This window comes from Drosophila subpulchrella, chromosome X (genome assembly GCF_014743375.2).
Source record: "Drosophila subpulchrella strain 33 F10 #4 breed RU33 chromosome X, RU_Dsub_v1.1 Primary Assembly, whole genome shotgun sequence".
NCBI lineage: Eukaryota > Metazoa > Arthropoda > Insecta > Diptera > Drosophilidae > Drosophila > Drosophila subpulchrella.
The window spans coordinates 8,943,419-8,961,650 of record NC_050613.1 but is presented as its reverse complement, the minus strand read 5'-3'; the positions used below and the strand labels follow the sequence as shown (position 1 = coordinate 8,961,650).

General features: G+C 47.5%; 2 protein-coding genes across 2 annotated transcripts; one reads left to right on the top strand and one right to left on the bottom strand.

Annotated features, from left to right (window-relative positions):
* Window positions 1-359: 359 nt before the first annotated feature.
* LOC119558171 (CAD protein) lies at window positions 360-17,954 on the bottom strand. Its single transcript, XM_037871436.1, has 8 exons — window positions 17,703-17,954; window positions 15,392-16,160; window positions 11,368-14,619; window positions 11,187-11,291; window positions 4,868-5,007; window positions 1,940-3,767; window positions 757-1,140; window positions 360-698 (listed from the first exon to the last, which is right to left on the bottom strand). The coding sequence occupies exons 2-8, from the start codon at window positions 16,145-16,147 to the stop codon at window positions 489-491; spliced, it is 6,675 nt and encodes a 2,224-aa protein (XP_037727364.1). The 5' UTR covers window positions 16,148-16,160; window positions 17,703-17,954; the 3' UTR covers window positions 360-488.
* Window positions 6,181-10,488, top strand: LOC119558172. The gene is made up of 2 exons (XM_037871438.1): window positions 6,181-6,840; window positions 7,662-10,488. The coding sequence occupies exons 1-2, from the start codon at window positions 6,224-6,226 to the stop codon at window positions 10,309-10,311; spliced, it is 3,267 nt and encodes a 1,088-aa protein (XP_037727366.1). The 5' UTR covers window positions 6,181-6,223; the 3' UTR covers window positions 10,312-10,488.
* Window positions 17,955-18,232: the final 278 nt, after the last annotated feature.

The window sequence follows — 18,232 nt, the reverse complement described above, 5'->3', positions numbered from 1 at the left end:
ATTCTTATATATGATGTAGGTTCAGATCCATCTGACTCACATATGTACATGTACCTTGAAAAGTGGGGATCATGGATCGCGTCTCCTGAGGGATCCAATCTTTTTTGTTACCATCTTCGCAAACCATCGATAGGTTGCAAAGGAAACCCACATCCTGGGAATTCCACTATGTCAACACAATATCAATATTAAGACCCTCAGTAGGCCAGTATAATATATTCATATTGATAGTGCACAGAGGTTCCGATCAAGAAAATCTTGCTATTAAAAAATAATGTGAAAAATAGATGTTTCCTATATTGTAAAGTACTAAATAATAATTACTAAATACACCCATTACCCAGATAAGCAAACGCAGATTAACCAAATGGAATATTATATATTCGTATGCCGCGGCGTACATACAATGTGTGTAGTATAAAAGAATGTATACAAAAAAAAGGTATCGAGGGTCAAAAAAGGGAGTGGGTTTTCCGGGGCGCGATCCTCTAGAGCGCCGTATTGCGACCGCCCACGACCATGGCCAGCAAGGCCATCCGGATGTACATGCCGTACTCCGCCTGGCGGAAGTAGGCGGCCCTTGGGTCCGAGTCGAAGTCGCGGCTGATCTCGTCCAGACGCGGCAGCGGATGCAGCACAATCGATCGCTTCTTGGCCAGCGTCATCAGCTCGGGCGTCACCACCAAATGGCCACAGCACTGCGTATGGAAATGGAATGATGGTAAATGATAAAATCAAGAACCAAGTAATGCTTACCTTCTGGTACTCCGACTCGCTGTCGAATCGCTCCCGCTGGATGCGGGTCATGTAGAGCACATCGGTGGTGGGCAGCACCTCCTTCAAATTGGTGGCAAAGATCTGCTTGATGCCGCGCTCATGCACGAACTGTGTGATCTCGTGGGGCATCTGGAGGCTATTGGGCGCCACATACTGCAGGGTCACGTTGTACAGGGTCAGCAGGCGGGCCAGCGAGTGCACAGTGCGTCCGTTCTTCAGGTCACCAGCCATGGTGATGGTCAGGCCGTTCACGGTGCCGATCTCCTCGCGGATGGTGAAGATGTCCAGCAGCGCCTGCGTGGGATGCTCCCCAATGCCATCGCCGGCATTGATCAGTGGCTTCCGGCAGAAGGATGCGGCGCGCTGTTGGGGAATCCACGAAGGTAATCAGTTTAAAGACACACTTCCAGGGGATCATTAACTTAAACAACTTAAGGCGCTAGAGCACTTGATGATTTAGCTTTAAAAATGAAACCGAACATGTAAGTTCATTTAGATAAATTGAAAAATATATATTTTCTATATTATATAATAGAATAGAATATAATATATATTTTCCATAGTTCTGTATTTAATATTATTATAATAAAGCAGAATTAGGATTTTAGAAATTTTCATTCTAAGGTTTGGGATCTTTTAGAGGATATCACTTTTGAGATGATTCTACCAAAATTATATTTCTAAATTGTTTAGTACATCAAAATAATATAATTGAAATTTAAAACTGAAGCAATTGTAAAGAAAGTGTAACTAACTAACTAAAACTAAAACTGTAACTAAAAAGTGTAACAGTGAGAGATGATATTTTATTTAAATAATTTTAGAAAAATGAATATATATACAATTCTATTCTGATTTTTAATTTCTGTAAATTTAATCGAAATCGATTTTACTGTGAATTCCCTTTTTATGCAATTTAGAAAGCTTTAAGTCAATATGGATATACCATCTGTAAAAAAATACTTTTAAGCCGACTAAGTATTAACATAGAATTCGGTTAAATCACTCGAAAGTGAAAAAGGGAAGAGGCCTGAAATTATGCAATTGCAACTTTTACGATTTAGAAGACCTGTTCGGAGTTTCATATCATATCAGGTGATAAGTGATAAGAAATGGATCCTCTGTTTCGGGTTTCGCCCACCATGCCCCACTATCTACTCACCGCCACAGCTCCGGGATGTGGATGGCGGAGCACCATGACGTCCGAATAGCTGCCCATCACCTTGATGCTGTCCTCCAGGCTCTCACCCTTCTTCACCGACGACGTGATCTGGTCCATGGTGATCACCCGGCCACCCAGACGCAGCATGGCAGCGGCGAAGCTGCACTGCGTCCGTGTGCTGACCTCATAGAAGACGCTTGCCATGATCTTGCCGCGCAGCAGCTCGTCCACGGGACGATCCTTGGTCACCCGGGACTTGAGCAGCTGGGCCAGGTTGAAGATGTCGTTCAGGTGCTCCTTGTTAAACATATCGACGGCCAGAATGTGCTTGCCCACCAGCGAATGGGCCACCGGATTGGGGCTAGAGCTGCGCTGCAGGTATTCCCGCAGCGCCGTGTTGCTGGTGGAGTCCAGTCGGACGCGTGGTGCCGGCGAAGTGGGACGCAGGAAGTTGGCTCCGTCCACAAAGTGCACCTTGGTCGATGATGATCCCTGGGCGGCGGCCCCTCCCTCGGCGGTCAGGAGGCGGGCGAAGGTGTCATTGGCATCGCTGTCGCTGGGCAGCAGATCCGGCTGTCCCGCCTCCGACTGCAATTGTCCCGGCTTGGAGCGCACATTCAATCCGTAGCCGGGCTGCACCAGCACCTGGCCATCGATGAAGGCCACCTCGCCGCGAAGGACCACGCGGTGGACGCGTCCCTTCACCTTGGTGCCTTCGAAAGGCGTCCAGCCGGACTTGCTCTTCATCTCGGCGCCCGTTATGGTCCATTCCTCGTCCAGGTCCACCTCCACATAGGTGTGCGCCTGCTCGGGCAAATTGAAGATGGTCCGCGGATTGCGGTGGAACTTCCGCTTGATGTCCTCCATTGTCAGACGACCCTCGTGGACGGCCTGGAGGAGGAGCGGCAGTATGGTCTCCACGCCCGGGAATCCCGGCGGCGGGCGCTCCGAGCGCTTCTCGGCCAGTGTGTGCGGGGCATGGTCGGTGGCAAAGACATCGATGTACTCCATGTGCTCCCACAGTGCCTCCTGATCCTCTGGCGAGCAGAGCAGCGGCCTCACCTCGGACATTCCATGACCCAGACGCTCCACATCCTTGGTGCTGAGGAACAAGTGATGCGGACACACCTCACAGGTCACCTTGATGCCCTTCTCCTTGGCGGCCCGGATCAATTGGATCTCCTCCTTGCGCGCCACATGGCAGATGTGAACGGGACGATCCAGGAGATGGGCCAGCAGGATTACAGCCGCCGTGCTCTGTTTCTCTGCGTGGCAGACGATCGGAGCCCGCTTGGGCCAGTGGGCCAGATGCCTCTGCCAGGTGGTCATGTCGCTAAGCTTAAGGGTGCCAAAGGTGTCGTTCAGGTACATCTTCAGGCCACACGCCTGGCTGGCCAGCTCGTGGACCTGCGCCCAATTGCCATCCGAGGCGCCCACATACAGGGCGTAGTCGCAGCAGGCTCCGGCTTTGGCCAGCTCCTGGAACTGGGTGAACGTCTCCCTGTCCACAATTGAGGGATTCGTGTTGGGCATGGCGCACACGAGGGTTACTCCGCCAGCCAAGGCGGCTGCAGTGCCGCTGGCGAAGTCCTCCTTGTGCGTGGCCCCCGGCTCCCGGAGATGCACATGCACATCGATGAAGCCGGGCAGCTTGACGATCCTGCGCGAGGTCATGCAATCCGTGTGCGTCTTCATCGCCGGCTTGCCACCGTTCATCCGCATCGATTCCACCAGCAGCTTGGTGCACTTCACATCGGTCACCAGCGGAATGGAGTAGTCCACGGCCAGGCGACGGGTGCGGTAGCCATGGGTCATGAAGGAGGACACCCTGCAACAACCATATTCTTATTAGTATCTTTTTATCTGTAACTTTTAGTTTAAGATCACGAACAACTGATACTGAGTTTTAAGTAATAAAGTATTAGACTTTAAAAATTCTTTAATTGCTTTATAATGTTAAACAATTTCGACATTTTCGACTTAAAGTATACAAAAATATTTCCAAATGTTGAGAAGTTCTTGAACAGCATAGGAAATATGTAATTTTTATTTTTTGTAATATAATGTTTTAGTGTCAATACTTTTAGTGATAGAGTAATAAGACGGGTTCAAGCCAAATTTAAACCGAGGCAGTCGGGAAACGCTTTTCATTATCCAAGTTTGTTATAGTTTTAATAAGCCAATTAGAATATCCCAGAATAACAATTTAATTTTTACAGTCAGAATGATTGTTTTAAGAGGAACGGAAAACAAGCTAGCACTAACTGAAATACATTAGATAATTAAAAATATATATTTTTTAAGGCTTTTTAAGTACCTTTGGGGTGAGTTTATGTTACGACTTACAAAACTTTTTTTAAATGGTATGTTTTGTCCCCTTTCAAAATATTTATTTTAATATTTTTTCCCAAAAGAAAACAAGATAAAAGATCAATATTTCCAACAGTTCCTAAAACATCTAGTTTCTTAGGCTGGGCAAAATCTAAATCAATGGCCCTTTCAACACTATATATTTTGCGTTTCATAGACATTATGACTAATGTGAATAATAAGGGAGAAACACCTGATATAATATCAAGGAATTAAATTATATATTTAAGGTTCTACAATCAGAAAAGCGAATCCAAGAAGAGAAGCCCTTTCTCATGATAAAGAAAATGACAAACTTATTTTTTGACGCGCACTTGGAAAAGTGACTAACGTTTTAAAGCATTTATCTAAAATAAACCAGGTAAACCCATTTTACTTAATGGGGCTTTAGTTTGTCACAAAAGCGCTTAAGAAAGTGTTTTATTTGTAGTCTATTTGCGGACTCAAGTTGTGCGCGGATCCCCAGATTACTACCCACTCCAAACGATCGACTGCATTAGCTTATCGGTGGGGATTGACTAGGGCCCAGTAGACGAGTCAACAAAGAACGGAACTCACCGTCGGGCGCCCCCGCCGCTCATGGGTAGGTTGATGACCAGGTCGAACTGCTTGTTGGCCAGGAACTCGGCCAGGTGCCTCAGTTCCCCGTTGATGTCATCGGGAGTCGTCTTGTCGAACGTCCACTGCACAGATTCCACCTGCAAGGGCAAATAGCAAATGTAAGGTTCAGAGCGTTATCAGAGAGCCACCGCCAAGGCCACGTACTTATGCATTTACTGTATACATATATCATTGTCAACCTCATCGTCACCATCACCATCACCAACAACTTCAACTTCAATCAATTGTTTGCCCAGAACACACTATAAAGATATCACTATTTATGGATCTTCCATGTCTACATTCAAGACAATAGAACAATAGGCCATAACATTGGCACAGTGGCGCAAGTATCACTGTATATTATAAAAAAATATTGTTTACAAAATCTTTCCTAAATCATAGAAATCAAATTATGATTTATAGAGAATATTCCCATGATTTTATCTTTGCAAGATCAACAGGGTTCACAGGGTTACATCAGGGTTTGATAAATCATCTTGTAATAAGGTATTCATTTATCATAATTTAAATTATCAAGATCTTCGATCATGTAAATTTTAGAATTATTATTAATTTCACAAGATGATGAATTACGTTCAATTACGTTATATTGTAACAATCAATACATCACCTTATGATAAAAAGTCAATTGAAACGGAAAGATTAATTCCCTGATTTTATATCAGCACGATTGATGAATTATTATATAAGACTTTACTTCTACGACTTGCGAAAAGTAATGCATTTTCAATAAATGATTCAATATTGAATAATTACATGGATTTTTAGATTTAATTTAACTATTTTACTACTCGTATTGTATCATATATGATAGTGTTTTATAAAATGTATATTCAAGACTAAATGGATATTATTTGTCTAATGAAAGATTTAACCTACAATAAGTACAATTAACATGTTATATTTCGATATAATACTTATAATATATTGAAATGGAAAAGTAGAGGAATATTTTTTTAAGTTCCGTTTGCAGATCATAAATCTCTAGATCTATTTCAGGAGCCCTCTTGACTTTTTGCGCGTTTCTACAGCACAGTGAAGTGGAAATCAATTCCGTTTTCGATGACAGTACCAGGAACTGCCTGATAATGGGTGGCCGGGCAGGAAAAAGAGGAGCCGGAGGTGGTGGCCAGCCGGAAGAGTCGTTCGCGATCTTATCACTTCGATTGCCAGAGTCATTAATAGGTGATTGGTGGAACTCCGATCGCAGATTGCACATTTTTATCAGCCGAGGCGACAAGGCAAGAACACGGACTTCAGTCACGAATCGTCGATTGCCGATCACCGATCATGGGCTGCTCCTGGTCGCGATCCGAGCAGGTGGATGCCAGTGCCACGCCCAATGCCCTGCAGGCGGGCATTCCCGCCCAGCGTCTTCAGAGGAGGCGTCGCCAGGAGGAGAAGCGAGTGCGCCAACTCCAGAAGCTCCAGAAACGCAATGCCCGCAAACGTCGTCGCAAGAGAGGCTCCGGATCGGGATCCAGCCCAGGTGGACCCATTTCCTTGGGTCGTGGGGGTTCCATTCAAAGGCGTCGCCTTAGCGAAAAAACGCATCCCGATCTCGCCCTGCAATTGCGTCTACTGGGTGGCAGCAATGGGAGCAGTGCCACCGAGTACATGAGTGCCCTGTATGCCAGGACATTGGAGCAACAGCGCGAGGAGCTCCAGCGGACCGTGGAGCAGAAGACCCTGCGCCAACTGGACCGGGAACTGCACACCTTCCTGCTTAACCAACTGCTTCTGGGTGTCCAGTTCTTCGGGCACTTTGAGGCCGAGATGAGCGTGGTCGATGCCCAAATCCTGGCCAGGCGGCGCAACTGCTCCGCCGAGAAGCTGGCCGAGCACAGCCTGCTCCAGAGCAACGCCATCGATGCGGCAGTCGCCAGGAACCTGCTCTTCAAGCCGGCGTTAGTATTTTGAGAGACTTTTTATAGGACCTCTATGGTTATTTTACTTTGAAAATTTCTGTATTTTTCATATTTTCTTTTTTAATTTATTTTGGTTTACCTATTTCTTTATAATTACTTTTCATGTGAAATCGTTTTTTAAGATACAATTTTGAATAGGATGATATTTTTATTTTAGTTTTGTAAAACAAATTCGGAACTAAAAAGGAGCTGCTGAAAATCGGATTTAAAAAAAAACGATTTAACATAAAGTCAAATGTTTAATAATAACGATTAATTTCATAAGAACTTTTTTGTGGCTAAAGGTCCTTTTGGTTCCTTTGGAAGAATAGAGAAGAAATCTTTATAAGAATAGAATATTCAATGCCAAAGATCCTTCTCTAAATATTTTCTTGATTTTTTACTTTTCCTTCACACTTTTAAGAACTTTTATATTTTACAATTTTTTTCATTTTCGGAATTTTGGTTTTTAAAATTTTTTTTTTGATATCCCTTTAATTATATTTATTGTAGTCCTTTTATATATTATTTTTTATAAGAATTCGCATTTTTAATTATAAACCTTTAAAATAGTTCTAACGAGACAAGTCGTATTTTAATTGATTTGTTCCTTGAGTTGATTTATTTCCAATTTCACTTACTAAAATCTTTCTTTAGTAGTGTATCTATTTTTAATTTTTTTCCCTTCTGTATTAACACTTATCTTTCAACTATAATTCTATTCTCAATGAAGTATTTTTGTGCGATTATTACCGATTATTTTGATCCCAGCCATTTTACATTTTCAATCCAAACATCCCGTATATTTTTATATCTTGCAGATCCTCCAAGATCCCGCCACATCCGCTGCAGAAACCCGTCACCTATGTGGTCTTCGAGAACGTGGACGTGGCCCGACCCCACGATGCCAACTACGACACCGTGGCGGCGCTGTGCAAGGTGCTCCTGGAGACGGACTACTACCGCACCACGCCCTGCTCCTCCCAGTTCGTCCAGCTGATGGAGCAGACCAGGTGGAAGGGCTACGTGCGCCTCAAGTTGCGCGAGCAATTCCCAATCCCGCCGGCGAGCAGCAGCAGCTGCACCAGCTCACCCCTGCCCGTTGGCAGCGATGAGGAGTGCATCTACGGGGACGTTGGGTCCTCCTCCTCCTGCTCCTCATCCTCAGGCTACAGCTCGGGGCACTACGACTATGTGTACCTGGCCAGGTTGAATACTCCGCGGCCACTGGATGAGCTGCGACTTGGTCGAAGGTTTGATTTCCAGAGGAATGTGCTGCCGGTGAGTTGCATCCTTCGTTTGGCCAACTGTTTGCCTCCTTGGCTGGAGCAGACCGACGACGAGGACTCATCCTCCGCCTCCTCCTCCAGCGACGACGACGAGGAGGAGAAGGATCAGGAAAGTCCTGGGGATCGCAAGTATCCACCGGCTGGCTATGAGACCGTGGAGGTACTTCGCCAATGCCATGTGGAGCAACTGCAGCAGTGCTACCTCAGTTCGCAGCAGTTTATGCTGTATTTCGGGGAGGTGCTGCGCCACCATCTGGCCACCCAACTGGGCATTGGACAGTCCCAACTTGCCGCCGGTTCGTATCGTGGCTGCAGTGTTTATATCGCTCATGAGGAGCTGGTGCCCGCCATCCATGTGCCCCATTCCTGGCCAGATTGCGCCTTTGAGTTCTGGCTGAGGGCTCGTCCGCGGCTGACCAATCTCCACACGGCCGAGGAATTCCAATGGCCCACGGAGCAGATGAAGAAACGCATCCGATCCTTTGGATTCCATGTCGTCCCGGTGGGCTATGCTCCCAAGCACTCGAGGAATCCCTTCAGGGAGCTAGAGTGGCGCATTGTCTTCCCGCAGGCGGAGCAGTTTCTCGAGCGGCACTGCCTGACGCCCATGCAACTGAAGGTGTTCCAGCTGATGAAGCTGCTGGTCAAGACCTTTGTGGAAGGCCAATCCCCATCGTCGGGCCAAACTGGCCAATCTCCGGGAGCTCTGCTCGAGCAGCTGAGGTCCCATCTGTTTTGGCAGTGTGAGCAGCACAGCAACGACTGGCCCGAGGAGTTCCTGGGCGAGCGCCTGGTGCGATTCATCCGCTCCTTCGACGCCTGTCTGGCCAAGAAACACCTGAGCGACTACTTCATCGAGCGGCGGAATCTCTTCGAGCACGTCCCGGAGGATGCGCTGATGAAGTTGCGCACCATCATGGCTGGCATCGCGGAGCAACCACTCGTCCATGTCGTCCAGGCGCTAAGGAACCTCAAGCACGCTCCCGATTTCTATCCACAGCTGGACCACAAGCGTCTGCTGGACAACCTCTTCAGTCAGGATTACCTGGAGCTGCATGGATGGGGCAAGTTCTCGCGACCCCGCCAGGGATTTCCCGCCCCGGAGGATCACCCGGAGCAGCAGGTGGACAAGGGAAAACCCACGAAAAGGCAAGAGATCACCGATGCGGGGGGACTTTTGGGATTGGCCCAGCACCAGGAGCGATCGCGGGGAAAGCTGCGCCGGAAGACACAGCTCCTGAAGGCCACCACCAATCAGCAGCAGCTGCAGCACTCGGAGTCGGAACAGAGGCGCTCCTCCCTGGACTCCCTGGATCTCCAACTCCTATTGACACGCTGCCATCCAGAGGGAAAAAGCCAGGACACGGCCAGACCACAACTCAACAACGGTCTGGAGATCCTGCGACGCAGCAATCTGCTCGAGCTCTTGCTGGATCACCTGCTGGCCATGCTGACCCATGCCATTCGCTTTGGAAATCGTGGACATGCCCAGCTCTATCTGGAGCAGGGTCAGCGATTGTGTCGCCTCTATCAGCACCTAGGTTGCTCCCAGCAGGCCAAGCACTTCATCCAGGAACTCCAGGTGGCGGCCAACGATATGGAGGCCATGTCCCGAGTCCCCACGCCAAACATAGCCGTTGGAACCCCCCTCGCGGAGGATGAATCCCCGCCAGTGCAGAGGAAATCCATCAAGTTTCAGGAGCATGTGGTGCAGATACACACACCCGATCCGCTGGCCAGGCCAAATCCTCTGCCCCACCTGGAGAAGCACAAACTGAATGGGATTCTAAGAGGGCATCTCCCAGCGGAGACGGAGGCCATAGAAATCCTGCAGGAGGAGGACATCAGAAGTACATTGCTGAAGGAAATAAGAAGCCGCATAGGGGAGACTAAGAACCAAAGTGCAGATTCTAAAGAGAATTCTAAAGAGGCTTCTGTAGAACCCCAAATAGAAAAGGAAACGGCATCGAAATCAGAATCGGGGGATACGCCCAAGGACGAAACCCTCCTCTCGCTGAACGGAATCCTCCAAAGACTAAATCTGGACACGGATAAGCTGCAAACGTTGAGCACCAAGACGGAGCAGCTGGTCCAAAAGGTAGCCCCTTCGGAGGCCAAGCGGGAGGAACTCAAGGAGATCCTCAAGCGCAACACGCAGAAGCTCAAGGGCGCCTTTAATTGAAGGGAATACCACATAGCCTAAGCCCTCAGTCGATTAGTGATATATATACCGATACAGATAAACCCCAGGTGTGATAAGAACGGTGAAAGATATGATTGGGGTTTTATAGTTATAGCTCACCATAAAAACCATACGTAATACCTTCTAATCTTAGGCCAATATATATATGTACTTGTAATAACCTAATATAATTTTCCTATCAACATGATGTTCTTGGATTTGTTTACCAAACACAAACTAAGTCATGGTTAGTAAATATTGCAAAATAAATATTTAAACCAGAGAGAACGCTATATTCGATGCCATCGACTATCAGATACTCAGCTAAGGGGAGTAGCAAAGTAGCAAAGCGATTGCACACATTATTTGCTTATAGCTTTTTAATGAATGGTCAAAATCGATCAATTCTTGCATGCAGATGAACATTGATAAACATTTACGGGACGGGATTTAGCATTAAGGCGTTTGTGGGCGTTAGAAGCTCAAGAATCTTAATGCTAAATCCCTTTCTAGCTTTTATAGTTTCCGAGATCTCAGCGTTCATACAGACGGACAGACGGATCCTGATCAATATGTATATATCATATATACTTTATGGAGTAGAAAACGCTTCCTTATGCCTTTTACATACTCTTCGACTTATCTAGTATACCCTTTTACTCTACGAGTAACGGGTATAACTACTCAAAGGTTAACTAAGTCAGGGAAATAAATATAAGAACCACTCAACTTTGTTGATAAACATCTTCAGCAAAGTCTGCTTACAATTCGATGAACATTAATAAGCAAACAATGAGCACTTAAAATCGAATTCAAATGTTTGTTTTGTACGCCTATTAGACTACCCAAAGTTTTCCGTTTCTCTTTATACTCACATCAACGCCGTGTTCCGCATAAAAGTCACCGGTACCCATGGAAGCGTACAGCTTGTAGCCCATCTTGGCCAGATCCCGGATGGAGGGCAGTAGCTCCATCTTGTGCTGCAGAAGAACGATCCCAAAAAAAAGTAGTCATAAGATGAAGAAGTGGACATGGTTACTCAAAGGGGCAACAAACCTTGAAGCTGCCGATGGAGAGGAGCACGGCGTTCTTGGGTATCTGGAAGCCCGTGGACATCATGGCCTTGAGATACGCCTCGTAGCGGTTGTCCCCGAAGCAGGCCACCTCGCCGGTGGAGGCCATCTCGACGCCCAGTTGGACATCGGCTCCCGCCAGTCGGGAGAAGCTGAACTGGGGCACCTTGACGCCCACCTTGCCAACGCCATGAAGCACGTCTAGTGGCTCCACATCGAGTCCAACGATGGCTTTCGTCGCGGTGGCCACAAAGTCATGGTCCAGCGTCTTGGAGACAAAGGGAAAGGATCTGGAGACACGGACATTGCACTCGATGACCTTCAGCTCGTTGTTCTTGGCAATGAGCTGCATGTTGAAGGGCCCGGTGACGTCCAGCACGCTGGCCAGGTCACAGGTGATCCGCTTGATGGCCTCCAGGGTCTCGGCATTCAAATCCTGCGGCGGCGTAACCAGTGTGGCATCCCCAGAATGCACTCCGGCATTCTCCACATGCTCCGACACGGCCATGCAGAGGATCCGACCATCGGCCGCCACTGCGTCCACATCGATCTCCTTGGCCTCGGTGAGGAACTTGGAGATAACCACCGGATGCTCGCGACTCACCTCGGAGGCGGCATTGAGGTACGTCTCCAGGTCCTGATTCGAGTAGGCCACATTCATGGCCGCCCCGGAGAGCACATAGGATGGCCGCACCAGGCAGGGATAGCCCACCTCCTCGCAAAAGTCAATGGCCGATTGGAGGTTGGTCAGCTCCTTCCAGCGTGGCTGCAGGATGCCCTTCCTGTCCAGCATGCGCGAGAACTTGAACCGGTTCTCGGCGCAGTCAATCGACTCCGGCGAGGTGCCCAGCACCTTGGCCTGCTGACGGTGCAGATCCATGGCTATGTTGTTGGGCAATTGGCCGCCCATGGACAAGATGATGCCCTCACTGTTCTCCATCTCGTAGATGTCCATGACGACCTCGAAGCTAATCTCCTCGAAGTACAGGCGATCGCACATGTCGTAGTCGGTGGACACCGTTTCCGGATTGTAGTTGATCATGATGGTGGGTCGCTGCAGCTTCCTCAGCTCCCGAAGACAGCCGACGGCGCACCAGTCGAACTCCACAGAGGATCCGATTCGGTAGACGCCCGAGCCCACCACAATGGTGTGGCCACCGGGAAAGTCCACATCGTGCTCGCTCCCATTGTAGGTGTTGTACAGGTAGTTAGTACTGGCTGGCCACTCGCCGGCCACCGTGTCGATCTGCTTGACATGCGGCCGGATGCCGAACTCCTGGCGCTGGTGGCGCACAGCCAGTTCGGTGCTCTTGGTTGCCTTGGCTATCTGCTTGTCCGAGAAGCCATATCGCTTGGCCTGTAGCAGCAGATCGGCATCCGTGCGACTGCCCGTCTTGGTTAGCAGGGCCTGTAGAGTGTTGATCCTCTGCAGCTTGTCCAGGAACCAACAATCGATCTTGGTTAAGTCGTGCAGTTCCTGGATGCCCATGCCCGACTGGAGGGCAGCGGCCAGGACGAAGGGACGTCGGTCCGTCGGCTCCGTGAGCTGCTCGGCCAGCTGATCCTGGTCGAGGGTGACCACGTCGGGATCGAAGCCCAGCACATCGCCGTCCACCATGCGCAGGGCCTTCTGGAAGGCCTCCTCAAAGTTGCGCCCAATGGACATCACTTCGCCCACGCTCTTCATGGAGCTACCGATGTGCTTGCTGACACGCACGAACTTGGCCAGATCCCAGCGCGGAATCTTCACCACACAGTAGTCCAAGGAGGGCTCAAAGCAGGCCGTCGTATTGCCCGTCACCGAGTTCTTGATCTCCGGCAGGGGCAGTCCCAAGGCCAATTTGGCGGCCACATAGGCCAGTGGATAGCCGGTGGCCTTGCTGGCCAAAGCGGAGCTCCGCGACAGCCGGGCATTCACCTCGATGATGTAGTACTGCTCCGAGTGGGGACACAGGGCGTACTGGATATTGCACTCGCCCACGACGCCAAAGTGACGGATCACCTTCAAGGCAGTGCTCCGGAGCATTTGGTACTCGCGATCCGAGAGGGTCTGCGATGGAGCCACCACTATGCTCTCGCCGGTGTGGATGCCCAGCGGGTCAAAGTTCTCCATGTTACAGACGGTGATGCAGTTGTCGTAGGCATCGCGCACCACCTCGTACTCCACCTCCTTCCAGCCCTTGAGGGATTTGTCCACGATCAGTTGGCTGGAGTGGGCCAGGGCCTGTTGGGCCAGACTCTGGAGCTCCTGCTCGTTGTTGGCAAAACCGGAGCCCAGTCCGCCCAGGGAGAAGGCGGCCCGAGCCATCACTGGGTAGCCCAGTCGACTGGCCGCATCCAGGGCCTCAGCCACAGAGTAGACCGCCTCCGATGGGGCCACCTGTTCGCCAATCTCGTTCACCCGGTCGGCGAAGAGTTTGCGATCCTCCGTCTCGATGATCGACTGGATGGGTGTGCCCAGGATGCGCACATTGTACTTGGCGAAGACACCAGCTCGCTCCAGTTCCACGCCGCAATTGAGCGCCGTCTGGCCACCAAAGGTGAGGAGCACTCCATTCGGTCGCTCCGACTTGATCACCTGCTCCACGTAGTGGGGAGTGAGGGGCAGGAAGTAGCACTTGTCGGCCATTCCCTTGGAGGTCTGGACGGTGGCTATGTTCGGATTGATCAGCACCGTCTGGATGTTCGATTCCCGCATAGCCTTGATGGCCTGCGAGCCGGAATAGTCGAACTCGCCTGCCTGGCCAATAGACAGTCCACCGGAGCCGAGGATCAGGACCTTGCGCGGCTTCGCCGGAGCCGGATCCTTAGCGATCCTGCTGGGACGCAATCGCTGCTCGATGAGCTGCGGAATGGTCACGTCCTTTTGGCTGATGCTCTCCAGGAAGACGTCGAACAGGAACTCCGTGTCCTGCGGCCCGGCATGATGCTCCGGATGAAACTGGACCGAAAAGTAGGGCTTGGTAGCATGGACAATGCCCTCGTTGGTGCCATCGTTGGCATTCACGAACAGCTCCGACCAGCCGGCGGGCAGCTGCTCCAGATCGACGGCATATCCGTGGTTCTGCGAGGTCATCAGGCAGCGCCCGGTTTCGCGGTGCAGGCAGGGCAGGTTGTGACCCCGATTGCCGTACTTCATCTTGTACGTGGAGCAGCCGATGGCCTTCGCCAGCAGCTGGTGACCCAGACAGATGCCGAACACGGGCTTTTTACCCTCCTCGATCACCTTGCGCACCTTTAAAATGGAGGATAATATTGTTTTAATAAGGGGTTTGCACTTTGGTTGGTTAGATGGTACACCACTTCCGGCATATAGCTTAAAAACAAATCTATTGATACATTTAAAAAAAAAATGGAACTTAGTTAATAATATGAAAACTAACTCTCAATATTTAATTTAATATTGTAAATTGTATTATAATTTAAAAAAAAAAACCGGGTTTAAGTCCCACTGCTAAGTAAGACTTTTCATATTTTGTAAGTTTCATGGACATTATTTTTATCTTTTCCTATCAAACGTATCAACAAACTCTATTTTACTAAAAAATATATTATCTTAAAATTTCTAGAAAATTACCATATTATGCTTATAATTTGAGAAAAAGAAATTAACTTTAAAACACGGTATACACTTAAAACTTAGAATCCTATAATGTACCCGTGTGGAAAGCCATAGCTGTTAATGCTCTTAAGTTTTTTTTATTTTTGAGTTTTTTTTATATAAAAAACAATGATTATTTTTTGAGTTTTTAATTAAATGTCATAATAATAACGGTTCCCCTTATATGCCACCCTATTTGAAACGCAAACATAAACTTTTTAACATAATATTTCAGTACCTAAATATATACAAATAAATATGTTTACCTCGATATTGGTATAACTTGAATGGAAGTAAAAAAAAAAAAAATACAAAAATGTAATTAAAATAATCTATTTCTATATAGATACTTTCCAAAACTTATTTTGAATTTAATAGGCTCCAAGCCAATCCCACTTTGACCCACCTGTTGGACGATCTCGTCGCAGCTCTCCGGATCACCGGGTCCGTTGGACAGGAAGAGGGCGTCGAACTGCTCCTCCTCGAGACGGGCGCTCCAGGGGAGCAGGGTCACCGAGGCGCCTCGCTGCAGCAGGCAGCGCAGCTGGTTGAGCTTCAGGCCGCAGTCCAGGATGGCGATCCGGGGTCCCTTGCCCTTGGGATCCCCGTACACTCGTCGCTCCTTCACACTGCACTCCAAGGCCAAGTTCCTGGTGTTCGGGTCGAGGAAACTGGACTTCTGCAGTCCTCCAGCCGGCGGCTTCTCGTAGACAATCCTGCCCAGCATGCTGCCCTGTTCCCTGAGCTTCTTGGTCAGGGCACGGGTATCGATGCCACTGATTCCGGGCACTTGGTGCTCCTTCAGCCACTCGGGCAGAGTCTTCCACTTGCGCCAATGCCAGGCCGCATCGGCCACCTCACCGACCACCAAGGCGGTGGCCTGGACGACGCCCTTCATCCACTCAAAGTGCAGCGGCAATCCGTGCTCGTCCTCGTCCGGAGCCGGAACTCCGTAGTTGCCGATCAAAGGGTACGTCAGAACAAGGATCTGCCCGCTGTACGAGCGATCCGTCAGTGCCTCCGTGTAGCCGACCATGCCCGTTTGGAAGACCACCTCGCCACCGACGCCTCCTGCGGACGTGTCCGAGGGAACGTGGCCAAAGGAGTAGCCCGGCATCACGGTGCCATCCTCCAGCGCCAGGAAACAGTTTGCAGGGGGCATCTTGGATGGGTTGCTGGGGAAGATCGAGGGGTAAATCAGAGGGGTTTCGGATCATTGGGTCACTATGTTTGAGGTGTGGGTCACCTCAATTGGAAAGTGGGGTCACCAAAACATTACTTCAAGACATGATAACTTTTTGTGACATTATTAAGCGTTCATATGTACATATATTAGCTTATTTCATCAAAAAATTATAATTTGATATATAAAAAATAATATTCATAGAAACAATTCATTAAAAAAGAAATAAAAGTAAAAAAGAGAAAGTTTAAAATTTTAGTTTAGAACAATGAATCTTCGTTTATAAAAGGAATAAGGAAAATTGCCAAATTCTAATATTTACAAGTTTTAATCTTTTAAATTATTCATGTTAAGTGTTTTACTGCAAAGACAAAAAGAAGTTGAAAATGTTCTAAGGAAATTCAAATATTTTTGTTACCAAGGGGAATATTTAAAAAAAAAAGGAGATATGTGCAGTGTACACACATACATATTTTTCGTTATCGCATTTAATGTGAAAACATAAACAAGCAAAGTTGATTATCAAAGAGGCATCATATCACTTGAAAGGAAGGGAGTAAACCAAATATGAAGACCGCAACCTGATAAATCGTTATCAGGTTTCGGTTTTCATGTTTTGTTTATATGCTCTTCGACGACTTTAATTAATGAGCTATAGGCCTGAAAATAGACGGGTATTGTTGGCAAGCCACAAAACTAACAGTTACAGTAGCAAATATAGGGAAATTTGTAAAGTTGATTGGTAGTAAACCTTTTTTGGTTTTTCTAAATATAAATAATTTTCAAACATTAAAAAAATAAGAAAAACTATTATCCAAAAAAGGAACGGTTCTTTGATATAGTTTTACTAGACTTCAAAATGTTGAGTTCTTAAAAGAGAAGAATTTTAGGATTCCATAATTTGCAGCAAACCGTTAAATGAAAATCTTACCATTAAAAACAAAAATTGAATTTAAAAACATAATACATAACATATTATATATTTTTTTTAACTATACCTTAGAGAGAACGAATATACTTTATGATTTTACAATTCTAGGGTACCAAGATATCAAATACGCCGTAAAAGCAACATGTGTTTTTTACACACACACACAAAGCTTGCCGGCATTTACATAAACAAAAGTAAATGACAAAAGCAATAGGAAGCCGTGCGATAGTTCGTAGATTTCTGGAAGGTACGCATGAAGATGCCCGTCTGGCAACATGTTGCGCGGGGTACAATACGATTCTGATTGGGAATGGACGGTGCTTATCAAGTGGCTTAATTTGTTGTTATTGCGATTCACGTTTGTTTACACAGATAAAAGAGCGACTCGCCGAGTGTGTGTGTGTGTGCGTAAGCACGTGTGAAGTTCAGTTTGGTTCCAATTGGAAACCGGTTTGCCAGCATGTGCGCGAATAACAATAACAATTGCTTAGAGCTGAAGTTTAGATGGTTCATTAGGATAACTTTTCTAAGGCGCACTTGTAATCGCACATTCAATTCAATCTGTATCCTTTGCACGCACCTTACAATTACAATCACACTTACTATTCCTCGTACTTTCAAGCTCTCGCTTTCGCTCTCTCTCACACTCAGCTGCACTGGTAGTTGTGAACACGTTTTAGTTTTGATTTAAACGCGCCGTTTGCTGTTTGCTACGCGATACCGTTATCAGAGCTGGCCAATTTCGCACTGCTCCAATGTGGTTAAACATTTAACAATGTTTGCTGGCAATTTGGCTCCCACAAACGAGTGGCAAATCAAAGTCAACCGAATTCAGCGCCCTATTAAATCGGACTCAGTGTCTTTTAAATCCTAAAAAATGCCAACGCACAAGTTTAGCTCCCCGGTGGAGAACTTTGCTAGGGTGGACTATAATCCATGGCTCACGCATTTGCTAGTAACTCACCATGGTAGTTAGTACACCTACCTTTTAGACCCTCCGGATAGCCGATACACCATATTGGCATAGCGGAGACATTATAACTTTGCTTGTAATTCACCACTGTAGTTGGTACAATTACCTTTTAGTAACTCACCATGGTAGCGATTACAGTAACCTTTTAGTAACTCACCAT